This window comes from Pongo pygmaeus, chromosome 11 (genome assembly GCF_028885625.2).
Source record: "Pongo pygmaeus isolate AG05252 chromosome 11, NHGRI_mPonPyg2-v2.0_pri, whole genome shotgun sequence".
NCBI lineage: Eukaryota > Metazoa > Chordata > Mammalia > Primates > Hominidae > Pongo > Pongo pygmaeus.
Window position 1 is genome coordinate 101,514,048 of NC_072384.2, and position 17,776 is coordinate 101,531,823.

The 17,776-nt window shown below is 41.7% G+C and overlaps 2 protein-coding genes across 23 annotated transcripts in view; one reads left to right on the forward strand and one right to left on the reverse strand.

The window, feature by feature from the left end:
- CASP8 (caspase 8) overlaps nucleotides 1-2,020 on the forward strand; it is a 50,411-nt gene extending 48,391 nt beyond the window's left edge. For all 10 annotated transcript variants that reach the window (XM_054479091.2, XM_054479090.2, XM_063648339.1 and 7 more), the window contains one exon: nucleotides 767-2,020. In XM_054479091.2, the coding sequence (XP_054335066.1) occupies nucleotides 767-902 (136 nt within the window). In that variant the 3' untranslated portion in view covers nucleotides 903-2,020. The remainder of the gene's footprint in view (nucleotides 1-766) is intronic.
- The window catches only part of FLACC1 (flagellum associated containing coiled-coil domains 1), a 68,510-nt gene continuing 52,713 nt past the window's right edge, over nucleotides 1,980-17,776 (reverse strand). For 8 of the 13 annotated variants that reach the window (XM_054479105.2, XM_054479108.2, XM_054479104.2 and 5 more), the window contains 4 exons: nucleotides 13,554-13,616; nucleotides 4,007-4,096; nucleotides 3,768-3,877; nucleotides 2,320-3,092 (listed from right to left, as the gene is read on the reverse strand). In XM_054479105.2, coding sequence (XP_054335080.1) covers nucleotides 2,966-3,092; nucleotides 3,768-3,877; nucleotides 4,007-4,096; nucleotides 13,554-13,616 — 390 coding nt within the window. In that variant the 3' untranslated portion in view covers nucleotides 2,320-2,965. Of the gene's footprint in view, nucleotides 3,093-3,767; nucleotides 3,878-4,006; nucleotides 4,097-13,553; nucleotides 13,617-17,776 lie in introns of all 13 variants that reach the window. The other 5 variants (XM_054479111.1, XM_054479110.2, XM_054479107.2 and 2 more) reach the window with 3 other exon arrangements.

Here is a 17,776-nt window from a genome sequence, read left to right on the forward strand (position 1 = left end):
ATGACTGAGCCAATTCAACTAGTTTTGGAAATCTTCCAAGAAGGCAGTAACCCAATTCAATGTTTAAACATCCTCCAACTCTGTCAAAAGTTCTATAATAGCAAACCATCCTCAAAACCTCTTGGTGCATTGTGGGAGATAAATAGCAGGTTCCTTCTAGCCCTGTATTTCGTTTTGAGTATATGAAGAGTGACAATTTCCCATAACTTAGATCATGAATCTAACTTAGATTTTGTAACTTAGATCATGAATCCTGCAAGGTTTCCGGGGCTAGCTACCAAGGTAGAAGAAGAGGTTGCCTAACAAAAATGCTAAGAGATTCTGGTGAGAAGAAGGTGGGAGTAGCTGCAGGAGACGTTATACTTTCACTTGCCTTAAGTTTAATTGCATCAAAGATGAATCTGCAGATGCGATGTCAATTCGAGGCAGAGAGTATTGGGGGGCATTGAAGAAATGGGGAGCCAAGTAACGTGGAGAAGAGTGAGAGACACACAGGTCAGGAGAGAAAGAAACCAACTCTAATACTGACACCGAGGCTTCTGATGGTCAAAAGAGTTCCTGAATAAACCAAAAGTAAGTTATTAAGCTCCGAGGCAACCCATTTACCAGGAAAGCTGGGGTAGGTCTTGGTTTAGCAACTTACTGTTTCAAATGACTGATATTTTGAGAGAAAGAACTACAGAACTATCTCTGAGCACAGCAGAGGAGACAGTTCATCAGTTGCTTTCCCCCACAGACAGTCACAATGTTATGTGATGTATTTCAGAGGCGATGATATTCTCACCATCCTGACTGAAGTGAACTATGAAGTAAGCAACAAGGATGACAAGAAAAACATGGGGAAACAGATGCCGCAGCCTACTTTCACACTAAGAAAAAAACTTGTCTTCCCTTCTGATTGATGGCGCTATTTTTTGTTTGTTTGTTTGTTTTGTTTTTTTGAGACAGAATCTCGCTCTGTCGCCCAGGCTGGAGTGCAGTGGCGCAATCTCAGCTCACTGCAAGCTCCGCCTCCCGGGTTCACGCCATTCTCCTGCCTCAGCCTCCCGAGTAGCTGGGACTACAGGGGCACGCCACCATGCCCGGCTAATTTTTTAAAAATATTTTTAGTAGAGACAGGGTTTCACCGTGTTAGCCAGGATGGTCTTGATCTCCTGACCTCGTGATCCACCCGCCTCGGCCTCCCAAAGTGCTGGGATTACAGGCGTGAGCCACCGCGCCCGGCCGATGGTATTTAGATATATAACACTATGTTTATTTACTAATTTTCTAGATTTTCTACTTAATTTATTAATTGTTTTGCACTTTTTTATAAGAGCTAAAGTTAATAGGATATTAACAACAATAACACTCTCTCCTTTCTCTTATGCTTAAGGCTTTGGGAATGTTTTTAGCTGGTGGCAATAAATACCAGACACATACAAAATCCAGCTATGAATATAGAGGGCTTATGATTCAGATTATTATCTATCAACATTAAGCCCACTGTTAATATTCTATTAATTTTAATTCTCTCTCGAAGCTAAATTCCACACTACCACATTTAAAAAATTAGAAAATAGCCATGTATGGTGGCTCATGTCTATAATCCCAGCACTTTAGGAGGTTGAGGTGGGGGGATTGCTTGAACCCAAGAGGTCAAGGCTGCAGTGAGCCATGCTCACACCACTGCACTCAAGCTTGGGTGGCAGAACAAGACCCCGTCTCAAAAAAAAATTTTTGTTTTTAATAAAACAAAATTTGATTGAAATCTTTTAAAAATTCAAATTATTTTACAAGTTTTAAATAAGCTCTCCCCAAACTTGCTTTATGCCTTCCTATTGCTTTTATGATGTATATATGCTTGGCTAACTATATTTGCTTTTTGCTAACAATGCTCTGGGGTCTTTTTATGCATTTGCATCTGCTCTTTCATCTCTGCTTGGATTATTTTAAATCATTAGGAATTAAGTTATCTTTAAAACTTAAGTATCTTTTTTCAAAAACATTTTTTAATAGAATAAAATATAATTTGATCTTATTGCTCCTTGGAGATTTTTTGTGTTTGGTTTTGGTTTCTGCCAATGACATCTCACAGGTGGAAAACATCTGGACCACAGACATGTTCTACTTGAGTCTCCCATGATTAGCACACACAGTTGTATTTTTAAAATTTGTTGTCAACGTTTAAAAATTAGGAGATATCACATAAAAACCAGAATAACTTCTTTTAAAAAATCATAATATCTGACAATATTGACCTCATGATTTTGCATGGCAAAGGTCTGAGAAGCACCTTCTTCAGATGGGACTGTGCTCTGTGGGTCACTCTTCCCCACCCGCTGTGCCCCAGCCCTGCCCAAGCCCCTCTACTGAGGCTGCTGTTGGTTGCCACTTATCACTGTGCTTGTGCAATTGTTTTCCTTATGTCTAGCCCACTTTACTTATTTATGTTGCCTGCCCTGTGGGTGTCTGAATTCTGATGATGGTCCAGAGAAGGTGGTAAGAATCATCAAAAACCCTTCCTAAGTCATAGGTTAGGGAACATGATTGAGAGGTAGGGAAGTAGGAGGCATGGGTGTGAGAGAAAAATATTTTAGAGTAAAATCAACACATCATCTTTTTTTGCTACCTAAATGCCTCAGGGGACAAAGGTACACCTCCCAAATATTGTAAAAGTTCAATAGGAAGAAGGCCTCCAAATCAGTTTCTTTCTAATGAAATACGTAAAGGTGGAAGAAAAATAGTACAAAACTCAGAGAAAGCTCAGCTCCCAGTACCGAGAGCATCATTTTTCAATGAAGAGTCCATGATAAGCTGTGAAATTCAGATGAGAATTCAAACATTTTCAGCCACTCAGAGAGTCAGAGCAACCCAAGAACTAAATTCATTATATGCATTTTCTCAAGAAAACCCTCCCAGGAGTTTCCTGGGCCTACAGAAATGGTGTGCCAACCATCTTCAACAATGCAGAGCAACTTTTTGTTTATGATTCTTGTCCTTTCTTGCTACCATCTTCCACAGTGTCAGAATCATCCTTAGAAACAGTAATAGAGGCCAATCTCCCAGAACATCCTTCATAAATTTCTTCATTCTTAGAAATTATCTTTTGCCTGTAAAAAGAAAGGAAAGATGTATCAATGTCAACTCAAAAGCTAGAAAGGGTATAGGATATTTGGAGTGCAGGGAGAGAAATGTGCCTTCGTTCCTTCACCACAGCAGTCTCTCACTCATTACTTGCAGTGGTTTTGAATTTAGTGAGGTATGGTGTTCAGGTGACTAAAGTCCTATATGAGGAATTTTCTACTAAATCAATGCAATAAATAACTTTCCTCTATTAAAGTATTGACCAAAATTTATTTTAATGATTTAAGACGCAGCTTCAGGTAACAGTACACTTTCTGATCCAAAGCTGATTTCCATAGGAACCAGAAGCAGCTGCATGTAATGGCAAGACCATCAGTCTCCCAGGGGAGATGGATTTAAAAACCACCCTCAGTCATAGAACTGAGCAAACTCAGAAACTGGGAGATAAATGTCCTGTGTTGTTTTGCATAGAAACAAGGACACAGGTGAATGGGAGAAGTGTAGACATGTCTCCACTCCACATCAAGTGAACTATCTGGCTTTGTGTCACTGGCCTAGAGTGACATACCTCCCTCCTGAAAACACCTGTGCCTTGACATAACTAGGGAGCAGCTGGTCTATCTTCCTAACCCATTCCTCACTCAAACCCCTTCCCACTCCTAAAGAGAACTCAGCTATGTCTTTTTCAGCAGCAGCCGCACTTCAGATGAATGTTCTCTTCCGTCAGGATCTGTATGGTGTGCTTATACTTTTCTTCAGCTTCAGCAAACTTGGTTTGAAGCATTTTCTCCAGATTTCCCACTATAGCTTTCTGAAAGACACACATTTTAATAGCCATCTTCCCCAACCCAGAGCCATCCAGGACAGAGCTATACTGCAGAGCTGGATGGAGACCTGGGTTCTTCCTCCAACCCCCATCTCCACTCCAGTAGGGACTCACCTCTTTCTGGAGTTCCAACTGGGTATAGTAGAGGTTTGTGTTAAGTGACTCTAGGATAAGGGCTTGTGCATGCAATTCTTCCTCCATGACCTGCATAAGAAGAAGTTGTTGCAGGACATCATGCCGATGTCTATTTATTTAATCTCTTCTCCAGGGCACTTGGACTATAATGCAAGGGAGCAACTTGAGCTACTTTTGCATCACTCATGGCCACTCACACCCTGTCAGTCCTGCCTCGTCTCTGTCTCACCCATCTATATCCTTCTCTTCAGCCTCACCAGAGCTCATATGAATGGTTACAATGGCAATCAGTTATTCATTCATTAAGCAAATCTTTATTAAATACCTACTACTGATTCCAACTATATGACACTCTGGAAAAGGCAAAACTATAGAGACAGAAAAAAGATTAGTGGTTTCTAGGGATTTGGAGGGGAAGGGAGGGATGAATAGGTGGGGCAGAGGGTGCTTTTAGAGCAGTGAAACTATTCTGTGTGACACTATAATGGTGGATACATGACATGACATATTAGGCAAAACCCACAGAATGTACAACACAAAGAGAGAACCCTCATGCAAACTATGGACTTTAGTTAATAAGAATGAATCCACATTGGCTCATCAATTGCAACTAATGTGCCACCCCAATGCAAGATACTAATAATAAAGGAAACTAGTGGTGGGGCGGGGTGGGGTGGGGTAGTATATGGGAACTCTGTACTTTCTGCTCAATTTTTCTGTAAACCTAAAACTGCTCTAAAAAGTAGCTTCTTGAAACAAACACACAAACTTCCACTAAAGAATGAATAGAAGCCTGTGCAAAAGTCCTTCGAATGCAAAATGCTCAGGGGTGGAGCCAAGACAGCCGAATAGGAACAGCTCCAGTCTATAGCTCCCAGCATGAGCGATGCAGAAGATGTATGATTTCTGCATTTCCAACTGAGGTATCGGGTTCATCTCACTGGGGATTGTCGGACACTGGGTGCAGGACAGTGGGTGCAGTGCACTGAGCATGAGCCGAAGCAGGGCGAGGCATTGCCTCACCCGGGAAGTGCAAGGGGTCAGGGAATTCCCTTTCCTAGCCAAGGAAAGGGGTGACAGATGGCACCTGAAAAATCGGGTCACTCCCACCCTAATACTGCGTTTTCCAACGGTCTTAGCAAACGGCACACCAGAAAATTGTATCCTGTGCCTGGCTCGGAGGGTCCTACGCCCACGGAGCCTCGCTCATTGCTAGCACAGCAGTCTGAGATCAAACTGCAAGGCAGCAGTGAGGCTGGGGGAAGGGCGCCTGCCATTGCCCAGGCTTGAGTAGGTAAACAAAGCGGCCAGGAAGCTCGAACTGGGTGGAGCCCACCGCAGCTCAAGGAGGCCTGCCTGCCTCTGTAGACTCCACCTCTGGGGCAGGCATAGCCAAACAAAAGGCAGCAGAAACCTCTGCAGACTTAAATGTCCCTGTCTGACAGCTTTGAAGAAAGTGGTGGTTCTCCCAGCATGCAGCTTGAGATCTGAGAATGCACAGACTGCCTCCTCAAGTGGGTCCCTGACCCCTGGGTAGCCTAACTGGGAGGCACACCCCAGTAGCGGCAGACTGACACATCACACGGCCCGGTACTCCTCTGAGACAAAACTTCCAGAGGAACAATCAGGCAGCAACATTTGCTGTTCATCAATATCTGCTGTTCTGCAGCCTCTGCTGCTGATACCCAGGCAAACAGGGTCTGGAGTGGACCTCCAGCAAACTCCAACAGACCTGCAGCTGAGGGTCCTGACTGTTAGAAGGAAAACTAACAAACAGAAAGGACATCCACACCAAAACCCCATCTGTACGTCACTGTCATCAAAGACCAAAGGTAGATAAAACCACAAAGGTGGGGAAAAAACAGAGCAGAAAAACTGAAAGTTCTAAAAATCAGAGTGCCTCTCCTCCTCCAAAGGAATGCAGCTCCTCACCAGCAACAGAACAAAGCTGGACAGAGAATGACTTTGACGAGTTGAGAGAAGAAGGCTTCAGATTATCAAACTACTCCGAGCTAAAGGAGGAAGTTCGAACTCATGGCCACGAAGTTAAAAACCTTGGAAAAAGATTAGACAAATGGCTAACTAGAATAACCAATGCAGAGAAGTCCTTAAAGGACCTGATGGAGCTGAAAACCATGGCACAAGAACTATGTGACAAATGCACAAGCCTCAGTAGCCGATTCGATCAACTGGAAGAAGGTATCAGTGGTGGAAGATCAAATGAATGAAATGAAGCGAGAAGAGAAGTTTAGAAAAAAAAGAATAAAAAGAAACGAACAAAGCCTCCAAGAAATATGGGACTATGTGAAAAGACCAAATCTATGTCTGATTGGTGTACCTGAAAGTGACGGGGAGAATGGAACCAAGTTGGAAAACACTCTGCAGGATATTATCTAGGAGAACTTCCCCAAGTTAGCAAGGCCGGTCAACAATCAGATTCAGGAAATACAGAGAACACCATAAAGATACCCCTCGAGAAGAGCAACTCCAAGACACATAACTGTCAGATTCACCAAAGTTGAAATGAAGGAAAAAATGTTAAGGGCAGCCAGAGAGAAAGGTCGGATTACCCACAAAGGGAAGTCCATCAGACTAACAGCGGATCTCTCGGCAGAAACTCTACAAGCCAGAAGAGAGTGGGGGCCAATATTCAACATTCTTAAAGAAAAGAATTTTCAACCCAGAATTTCATATCCAGTCAAACTAAGCTTCATAATTGAAGGAGAAATAAAATATTTTACAGACAAGCAAATGCTGAGAGATTTGGTCACACCAGGCCTGCCTTAAAAGAGCTCCTGAAGGAAGTACTAAACATGGAAAGGAACAACCAGTACCAGCCACTACAAAAACATGCCAAATTGTAAAGACCATCGAGGCTAGGAAGAAACTGCATCAACTAACGAGCAAAATAACCAGCTAACATCAGAATGACAGGATCAATTTCACACATAACAATATTAACCTTAAATGTAAATGGGCTAAATGCTCCAATTAAAAGACATAGACTGGCAAATTGGATACAGAGTCAAGACCCATCAGTGTGCTGTATTCAGGAAACCCACCTCCCATGCAGACACACACAGAGGCTCAAAATAAAGGGATGGAGGAAGATCTACCAAGCAAATGGAAAACAAAAAAAGGCAGGGGTTGCAATCCTAGTCTCTGATGAAACAGACTTTCAATCAACAAAGATCAAAAGAGACAAAGAAGGCCATTACATAATGGTAAAGGGATCAATTCAACAAGAAGAGCTAACTATCCTAAATATATATGCACCCAATACAGGAGCACCTAGATTCATAAAGCAAGTCCTTAGAGACCTACAAAGAGATTTAGACTCCCACACAATAACAATGGGAGACTTTAACACCCCACTGTCAACATTAGACAGTTCCACGAGACAGAAAGTTAACAAGGATATCCAGGAATGGAACTCAGCTCTGCACCAAGCGGACCTAATAGACATCCATAGAACTCTCCACCCCAAATCAACAGAATATACTTTCTTCTCAGCACCACATCACACGTATTCCAAAATTGACCACATAGTTGGAAGTAAAGCACTCCTCAGCAAATGTAAAAGAACAGAAATCACAACAAACTGTCTCTCAGACCACAGTGCAATCAAACTAGAACTCAGGATTAAGAAACTCACTCAAAACTGCTCAACTACATGGAAACTGAACAACCTGCTCCTGAATGACTACTGGGTACATAACGAAATGAAGGCAGAAATAAAGATGTTCTTTGAAACCAATGAGAACAAAGACACAACATACCAGAATCTCTGGGACACATTTAAAGCAGTGTGTAGAGGGAAATTTATGGCACTAAATGCCCACAAGAGAAAGCAGGAAAGATCTAAAATTGACACCCTAACATCACAATTAAAAGAACTAGAGAAGCAAGAGCAAACACATTCAAAGGTTAGCAGAAGGCAAGAAATAACTAAGACCAGAGCAGAACTGAAGGAGATAGAGACACAAAAAACCCTTCAAAAAATCAATGAATCCAGGAGCTGGTTTTTTGAAAAGATCGACAAAATTGATAGACTGCTAGCAAGACTAATAAAGAAGAAAAGAGAGAAGAATCAAATAGACGCAATAAAAAATGATAAAGGGGATATCACCACCGATCCCACAGAAATACAAACTACCATCAGAGAATACTATAAACACCTCTATGCAAATAAACTAGAAAATCTAGAAGAAACGGATAAATTCCTGGACACATACACTCTCCCAAGACTAAACCAGGAAGAAGTTGAATCCCTGAATAGACCAATAACAGGCTCTGAAATTGAGGCAATAATTAAGAGCTTACTAACCAAAAAAAGTCCAGGACCAGATGGATTCACAGCCAAATTCTACCAGAGGTACAACCAGGAGCCGGTACCATTCCTTTGAAACTATTCCAATCAATAGAAAAAGAGGGAAACCTCCCTAACTCATTTTTTGAGGCCAGCATCATCCTGATACCAAAGCCTGGCAGAGACACAACAAAAAAAGAGAATTTTAGACCAATATCCCTGATGAACATCGATGCAAAAATCTTCAATAAAATACTGGCAAACCAAATCCAGCAGCACATCAAAAAGCTTATCCACCATGATCAAGTGGGCTTCATCCCTGGGATGCAAGGCTGGTTCAACATACACAAATCAATAAATCTAATCCATCATATAAACAGAACCAATGACAAAAACCACATGATTATCTCAATGGATGCAGAAAAGGCCTTCGACAAAATTCAACAATGCTTCATGCTAAAAACTCTCAATAAATTAGGTATTGGTGGGATGTATCTCAAAATAATAAGAGCTATCTATGACAAACCCACAGCCAATATCACACTGAATGGGCAAAAACTGGAAGCATTCCCTTTGAAAACTGGCAAAAGACAGGGATGTCCTCTCTCACCACTCCTATTCAACATAGTATTGGAAGTTCTGGCCAGGGCAATCAGGCGGGAGAAGGAAATAAAGGGTATTCAATTAGGAAAAGAGGAAGTCAAATTGTCCCTGTTTGCAGATGACAAGATTGTATATCTAGAAAACCCCATCATCTCTGCCCCAAATCTCCTTAAGCTGATAAGCAACTTCAGCAAAGTCTCAAGATACAAAATCAATGTGCAAAAATCTCAAGCATTCCTATACACTAATAACAGACAAACAGAGAGCCAAATCATGAGTGAACTCCCATTCACAATTGCTTCAAAGAGAATAAAATACCTAGGAATCCAACTTACAAGGGATGTGAAGGACCTCTTCAAGGAGAACTACAAACCACTGCTCAATGAAATAAAAGAGGATGCAAACAAATGGAAGAACATTCCATGCTCATGGATAGGAAGAATCAACATCGTGAAAATGGCCATATTGCCCAAGGTAATTTATAGATTCATTGCCATCCCCATCAAGCTACCAATGATTTTCTTCACAGAATTGGAAAAAACTACTTTAAAGTTCATCTGGAACCAAAAAAGAGCCTGCATTGCCAAGTCAATCCTAAGCCAAAAGAACAAAGCTGGAGGCATCACGCTACCTGACTTCAAACTATACTACAAGGCTACAGTAACCAAAACAGCATGGTACTGGTACCAAAACAGAGATATAGACCAATGGAACAGAACAGAGCCCTCAAAAATAATACCACACATCTACAACCATCTGATCTTTGACAAACCTGACAAAAACAAGAAATGGGGAAAGAATTCCTTATTTAATAAATGGTGCTGGGAAAACTGGCTAGCCATATGTAGAAAGCTGAAACTGGATCCCTTCCTTATACCTTATACAAAAATTAATTCAAGTGGATTAAAGACTTAAACGTTAGACCTAAAACCATAAAAACCCTAGAAGAAAACCTAGGCAATACCATTCAGGACATAGGTATGGGCAAGGACTTCATGTCTAAAACACCAAAAGTAATGGCAACAAAAGCTTAAATTGGCAAATGGGATCTAATTAAACTAAAGAGCTTTTGCACAGCAAAAGAAACTACCATCAGAGTGAACAGGCAGCCTACAGAATGAGAGAAAATTTTTGCAACCTACTCATCTGACAAAGGGCTAATATCTAGAATCTACAATGAACTCAAACAAATTTACAAGAAAAAAAACCCCCATCAACAAGTGGGCGAAGGATATGAACAGACGCTTCTCAAAAGAAGACATTTATGCAACCAAAAGACATATGAAAAAATGTTCATCATCACTGGCCATCAGAGAAATGCAAATCAAAACCACAATGAGATACCATCTCACACCAGTTAGAATGGCGATCATTAAAAAGTCAGGAAACAACAGGTGCTGGAGAGGATGTGGAGAAATAGGAACACTTTTACACTGTTGGTGGGACGTAAACTAGTTCAACCATTGTGGAAGTCAGTGTGGCGATTCCTCAGGGATCTAGAACTAGAAATCCCATTTGACCCAGCCATCCCATTACTGGGTATATACCCAAAGGATTATAAATCATGCTGCTATAAAGACACATGCACACGTATGTTTATTGTGGCACTATTCACAATAGCAAAGACTTGGAACCAACCCAAATGTCCAACAATGATAGACTGGATTAAGAAAATGTGGCACATATACACCATGGAATACTATGCAGCCATAAAAAATGATGAGCTCATGTCCTTGGTAGGGACATGGATGAAGCTGGAAACCATCATTCTCAGCAAACTATTGCAAGGACAAAAAACCAAACACCGCATGTTCTTGCTCATAGGTGGGAATTGAACAATGAGAACACATGGACACAGGAAGGGGAACATCACACACCGGGGCCTGTTGTGGGGTGGAGGGAGCGGGGAGGGATAGCATTAGGAGATATACCTAATGTTAAATGACGAGTTACTGGGTGCAGCACACCAACATGGCACATGTATACATATGTAACAAAGCTGTACATTGTGCACATGTACCCTAAAACTTAAAGTATAATTAAAAAAATCCAAAATGCTCATTCTGTTTGAGGACCTAAAGGAACACCAATATGGCTGGAATAGAGATAGTAAGGATAGAGGGCCATGGTGAGGAAATACAGGGGAGCTTGGTGGCACCTAAGAGGACAAGGTAACCTAAGAACAATGGGGACCTACTGAAGGATTTTAAGCAGAGAAGTGAATGCACGCATCTTACTGCTTACATTATGCTCCATGGGGATGGATTGGAAGGGCAAGAGGGAAAGCAACGGAACTAAGGAGGAGAATATTACAGTCGTGTAGGTGAGAAATAATGGACTAGGGTAAGGTGACAACAGAGTTGGAGGGACGCGGATGAATTTGGAATATGTTATAGAGGATCGGCTGAGGCTGCTGGGTTGAATTTGGGGGAGTGAAAGGAAAGAAGAGATCAAGGATGACTTCAGGTCTAGGCTTAGAACAGCTGAGGGAGTTGACAATTTGGGGGCTAAATCTCTGGTGGAAAATTGAGAGTGTGGAACTGGGCATGTTAATTTTGAGGTGTCTGTATGTCACCTATGTTGAAATGTCAAATGGGCAGTTGGATGTACAAGCCTGGAACTCAGGAGAGAGGCAAGGCTGGAGGTATCAACCCAAGTTATCAGCACAGAGATGGCTTTTACATCTGTGTGAACAGATGAGCTCACCAAAGGAGAAATGGGAGATAAAGAAGAGAAGTGGGGCCTGGGAACAAGCCTCAAAATACTCCAGGACTTAGAAAGTAGGTGGGAGAACAATGGGGTGCCATTGAAGAGTTTTAAGCAGAGTTCTAGTAAAGGAGATTGAGAAGGTGTGACCAATGAGGTGAAGGAAACGCCAGAAGCCCATGAAAGCTAAGACAGGTGAATGTTGCAAGGAGAGTGATCAATTGCACCTGATACTGCTCATGTCAAGTGAGGTGAAGCATTCCTTGGATTTGGCAACTCGGAATTTACTTGTGATTTTAACAAGAACAGTTTCCATGGCTGGGATGGGAGCAGAAGTCAGGTCGAGGTGTAAAGGGGAGGTGACCCTTCTAATAGGTTCTGCCTCCCATCATTTTGCCTCTTCAGATTCTCCTTCACATTGCTGCCACAGTTATTTTCCCAAATGATACTCTCTCCTCGAAAACCTCCAGTGGCATCCCATTTGGAGAAAAGCAAGTGTTGGGCAGGGAGCGGAGCCCTTAAATCGGGTAGCTTCTGAGAAGGTGGCATTTGAATAAAGAACAGGAGGAGGAAAGGAAGTTAGTCATGTGGATATCCGGGAAAGAGCTTTTCAGGAAGAGAGAATATCGAAGACCCCAAGGTAGGAACATGCTGGCCTGTTACAGGAACAGCAAGGAGGCAAGTGCCTCTGGGGTGGAGTGATGGAAGGAAGAAATAGAAAGAGACAAGGTTAGAGGAAGGAACCATCAGCGAGGAGAAGGTGGAACAATCTCCAGGGCCAACACAGGGCTGGGAATAGTTCATGGTCCCATCAGGCAGAGTAGAAAATCCTTCTCATACAGAGGGTGTGGTGTCGAGTACTCAGAGGGTATTACCTCAGTAGTGGGGGAAAATTAGTTCCATACTAAAGACTGCTTTAGTTCTGCCCAACAAAGCTTAAAAAGCAAGGCTTGAAAGGATCAAACTGTTTCCAGGCAACTTAACTGCATCCCAGGGCAAAGCTCAGGAATATCTAAAGGAATATAAAAATATTCAGCACCCAACAAGGTAAACACCAAAATGGCTGACATCCAAGCCAGACTTACCAGGCATGCAAACAAGGAAATATGACCATAGATGAGGAGAAAAATCAATGAAGAGAAACAGACCCAGACATGACACAAATGACAGAATTCGTAGACAAGCTCATGAAAATAGTTATTATAATACACTGGGTACATCTTCCTCCAAAGCCCATTTCTTGAACTTGTAGGACACCACAGTCTATTTGCCTTTCAATAATGCTGAAGCCCTGCCTGGGCTCTAAGATAGAATTCATTTACAATGCCTTTATAATGACTAATATTTTCTCAAACATGTTCATTCTGGATCCAAGTCAAATTCTCAGTGATGGAAGAATCACACATCACCTTGTGGATTTGAACAGCTCCTCTTCAGTTGTCTCCCACAGACTGCCATAATTTGTCCCAGAATAGAGTCCCTGAGGAAGTTATCATGTGTGAGGTACACTCAGAGTTTAAGGAGGGGCTTGGTGACAGAGTTCCAAAGGAGACAGTTTTATACTTTTCAGAGCTCAAAGGGAAGAACTTGGTGTTTTATAACTGAAAGATCATTTGTGGTTTGAACCTTGCTAGAAATGAAAGTCATTCAACACTGAAGATCACATAGTATATTGCTGATCTATTTGTTCGAAAAGACCCACTGGTTTAAAAAGACCCACTGGCTTTATTTTACAGATAATTTCAAAAATTCTTTTTAATTTACTGAATCCAGTAAACTCAGCTTTAGGTCTTCGATTTCTTATTGGTTTTGGGGAAATTATCATCGATTCCATTATACTGACAGCTTGTTATTTTACTGGTGTATTTGTAATATACCAAGTCCACAGGAAAGGATGAAAAAGCTTACCTCTTTGGTTTTTCTCAGCTCTTCTAATTGCAAGGTGTCACTTTGATGTTGTTTCAAGAGCTCCTAAAAACAATTTTATTAGGAAAAGGTTAGCACTGTGGTTCTGGCACATCTTCTAGGGAGTTAAGAAAGCCAGACTAGGATTCAGGAATATAATATTCACCAAAGCTTACACACTGCTATAATGAAGCAGACATTATAAACTAGTGACATGACATGTTGAAGTTAATGAAAATCTTACTTATGTTCAACCTTATCTCACTGACAAATATTAAAAGAAATTATATTTTCATCAAAAGCTTTTCTTAAGTCAGTGTATAGATTCAATACTCTTAAGAATTAATCTCACCACAGATTGATTTTTATATTCAATGAAATCCCAGTCAAAATATCAGCAAGCTTCCTTGATAAGCTAATTCTAAATTGACAAGCTAGTTCTAACATTTATGTAAAAATACAAAGAATGTGGAAAGGCAAAATAATCTTGAAAAACAATAGCAAAGCTAGATAACCTTTGCTACCCGATTTCAAACTTCAGTAGTCAAGACAATGTGTTGTTGACCTAAGTATAGAAAAATAGTCAAATTAAACAGAATGGAGAGTCCTAGACCCCCAACTACAGCAAAGACACTATAATAGTCTGATCTCACATTTCTATGAAGAACTACCTGAGAGACTGGGTAATTTATAAAGAAAAGAGGTTTAGTGGGGCGGTTCCAATATGGCCAAATAGGAACAGCTCTGGTTTACAGCTCCCAGCGTGAGTGACGCAGAAGACGGGTGATTTCTGCATTTCCAACTGAGGTACCAGGTTCATCTCACTGGGGATTGTCAGACAGTGGGTGCAGGACAGTGGCTGCAGCCCACGCACCAGGAGCCGAACCAGGGCAGGGCACCGCCTCACCTGGGAAGCGCAAGGGGTCAGGGAATTCCCTTTCCTAGCCAAGGGAAGCCGTGACAGACGGCACCTGGAAAATCAGGTCACTCTCACCCTAATACTGCGCTTTTCCAACAGTCTTAGCAAACGGCACACCAGGAGATTATATCCCACGCCTGGCTGGGAGGGTCCCACACCCACGGAGCCTTGCTCACTGCTAGAACAGCAGTCTGAGATCGAATGGCAAGGCAGCAGCGAGGCTGGGGGAGGGGCGCCTGCTATTGCTGAGGCTTGAGTAGGTAAATAAAGTGGCTGAGAAGCTCAAATTGGGTGGAACCCATCGCAGCTCAAGGAGGCCTGCCTGCCTCTGTAGACTCCACTTCTGGGGGCAGGGCATAGCTGAACAAAAGGCAGCAGAAACTTCTGCAGACTTAAACGTCCCTGTCTGACAGCTTTGAAGAGAGTAGTGGTTCTCCCAGGACGGAGTTTGAGATCTGAGAATGGACAGACTGCCTCGGAGGAGTTAGGCGACTCCTCCGAGTAGCCTAACTGGGAGACACCTCCCAGTAGGGGCCAACTGACACCTCATACAGCCGGGTGCCCCTCTCAGATGAAGCTTCCAGAGAAACGATCAGGCAGCAACATTTGCTGTTCTGCAATATCTGCGGTTCTACAGCCTCTCCTGGTGATACCCAGGCAAACTGGGTCTGGAGTGGACCTCCAGCAAACTCCAACAGACCTGCAGCTGAGGGTCCTGACTGTTAGAAGGAAAACTAACAAATAGAAAGGACATCCACACCAAAACCTCATCTGTACATCACCATCATCAAAGACCAAAGGTAGATAAAACCACAAAGATGGGGAGAAACCAGAGCACAAAAGCTGAAAATTCTAAAAATCAGAGCGCCTCTTCTCCTCTAAAGGAATGCAGCTCCTCACCAGCAATGGAACAAAGCTGGATGGAGAATGAATTGACGAGTTGAGAGAAGAAGGCTTCAGATGATTGGTAATAACAAACTTCTCCAAGCTAAAGGAGGATGTTCAAATCCATCACAAACAAGCTAAAAACCTTGAAAAAAGATTGGACGAATGGCTAACTAGAATAAACAGTGTAGAGAAGTCTTTAAATGACCTGATGGAGCTGAAAACCATGGCACGAGAACTACGTGACAAACGCACAAGCTTCAGTAGCCGATTTGATCAAGTGGAAGAAAGGGTATCAGTGATTGAAGATCAAATGAATGAAATGAAGTAAGAAGAGAAGTTTAGAGAAAAAAGAGTAAAAAGAAATGAATAAAGCCTCCAAGAAATATGGGACTATGTGAAAAGACCAAATCTACGTCTGGTGTACCTGAAAGTGACAGGGAGAATGGAACCAAGTTAGAAAACACTCTGCAGGATATTATCCAGGAGAACTTCCCCAACCTAGCAAGGCAGGCCAACATTCAAATTCAGGAAATACAGAGAATGCCACAAAGATACTCCTTGAGAAGAACAACTCCAAGACACATACTTGTCAGATTCACCAAGGTTGAAATGAAGGAAAAAATGTTAAGGGCAGCCAGAGAGAAAGGTCGGGTTACCCACAAAGGGAAGCCCATTAGACTAACAGCGGATCTCTCGGCAGAAACTCTACAAGCCAGAAGAGAGTGGGGGCCAATGGCCAATATTCAACATTCTTAAAGAAAAGAATTTTCAACCCAGAATTTCATATCCAGCCAAACTAAGCTTCATAATTGAAGGATAAATAAAATCCTTTACAGAGAAGCAAATGCTGAGAGATTTTGTCACCACCAGGCCTGTCTTACAAGAGCTCCTGAAGGAAGCACTAAACATGGAAAGGAACAACTGGTACCAGCCATTGCAAAAACATGCCAAATTGTAAAGTCCGTCAATGCTAAGAAGAAACTGCATCAACTAACGAGCAAATAACTAGCTAATATTGTAATGACAGGATCGAATTCACACATAATGATATTAACCTTAAATGTAAATGGGCTAAATGCTCCAATTAAAAGACAGACTGACAAATTGGATAGAGTCAAGACCCATCAGTGTGCTGTATTCAGGAAACCCACCTCCCATGCAGACACACACAGAGGCTCAAAATAAAGGGATGGAGGAAGATCTACCAAGCAAATGGAAAACAAAAAAAGGCAGGGGTTGCAATCCTAGTCTCTGATAAAACAGACTTTCAATCAACAAAGATCAAAAGAGACAAAGAAGGCCATTACATAATGGTAAAGGGATCTATTCAACAAGAAGAGCTAACTATCCTAAATATATATGCACCCAATACAGGAGCACCCAGATTGATAAAGCAAGTCCTTAGAGACCTACAAAGAGATTTAGACTCCCACACAATAATAATGGGAGACTCTAACACCCCACTGTCAACATTAGACAGTTCCACGAGACAGAAAGTTAACAAGGATATCCAGGAATGGAACTCAGCTCTGCACCAAGCGGACCTAATAGACATCCATAGAACTCTCCACCCCAAATCAACAGAATATACATTCTTCTCAGCACCACGTCGCATGTATTCCAAAATTGACCACATAGTTGGAAGTAAAGCACTCCTCAGCAAATGTAAAAGAACAGAAATCACAACAAACTGTCTCTCAGACCACAGTGCAATCAAACTAGAACTCAGGATTAAGAAACTCACTCAAAACTGCTCAACTACATGGAAACTGAACAACCTGCTCCTGAATGACTACTGGGTACATAACGAAATGAAGGCAGAAATAAAGATGTTCTTTGAAACCAATGAGAACAAAGACACAACATACCAGAATCTCTGGGACACATTTAAAGCAGTGTGTAGAGGGAAATTTATGGCACTAAATGCCCACAAGAGAAAGCAGGAAGATCTAAAATTGACACCCTAACATCACAATTAAAAGAACTAGAGAAGCAAGAGCAAACACATTCAAAAGCTAGCAGAAGACAAAAAATAACTAAGATCAGAGCAGAACTGAAGGAGATAGAGACACAAAAAACCCTTCAAAAAATCAACGAATCCAGGAGCTGGTTTTTTGAAAAGATCGACAAAATTGATAGACCGCTAGCAAGACTAATAAAGAAGAAAAGAGAGAAGAAGCAAATAGACGCAATAAAAAATGATAAAGGGGATATTACCACTGATCCCACAGAAATACAAACTACCATCAGCAAATACTATAAACACCACTATGCAAATAAACTAGAAAATCTAGAAGAAATGGATAAATTCCTGGACACATACACCCTCCCAAGACTAAACCAGGAAGAGGTTGAATCCCTGAATAGACCAATAACAGGCTCTGAAATTGAGGTAATAATTAAGAGCCTACCAACGAAA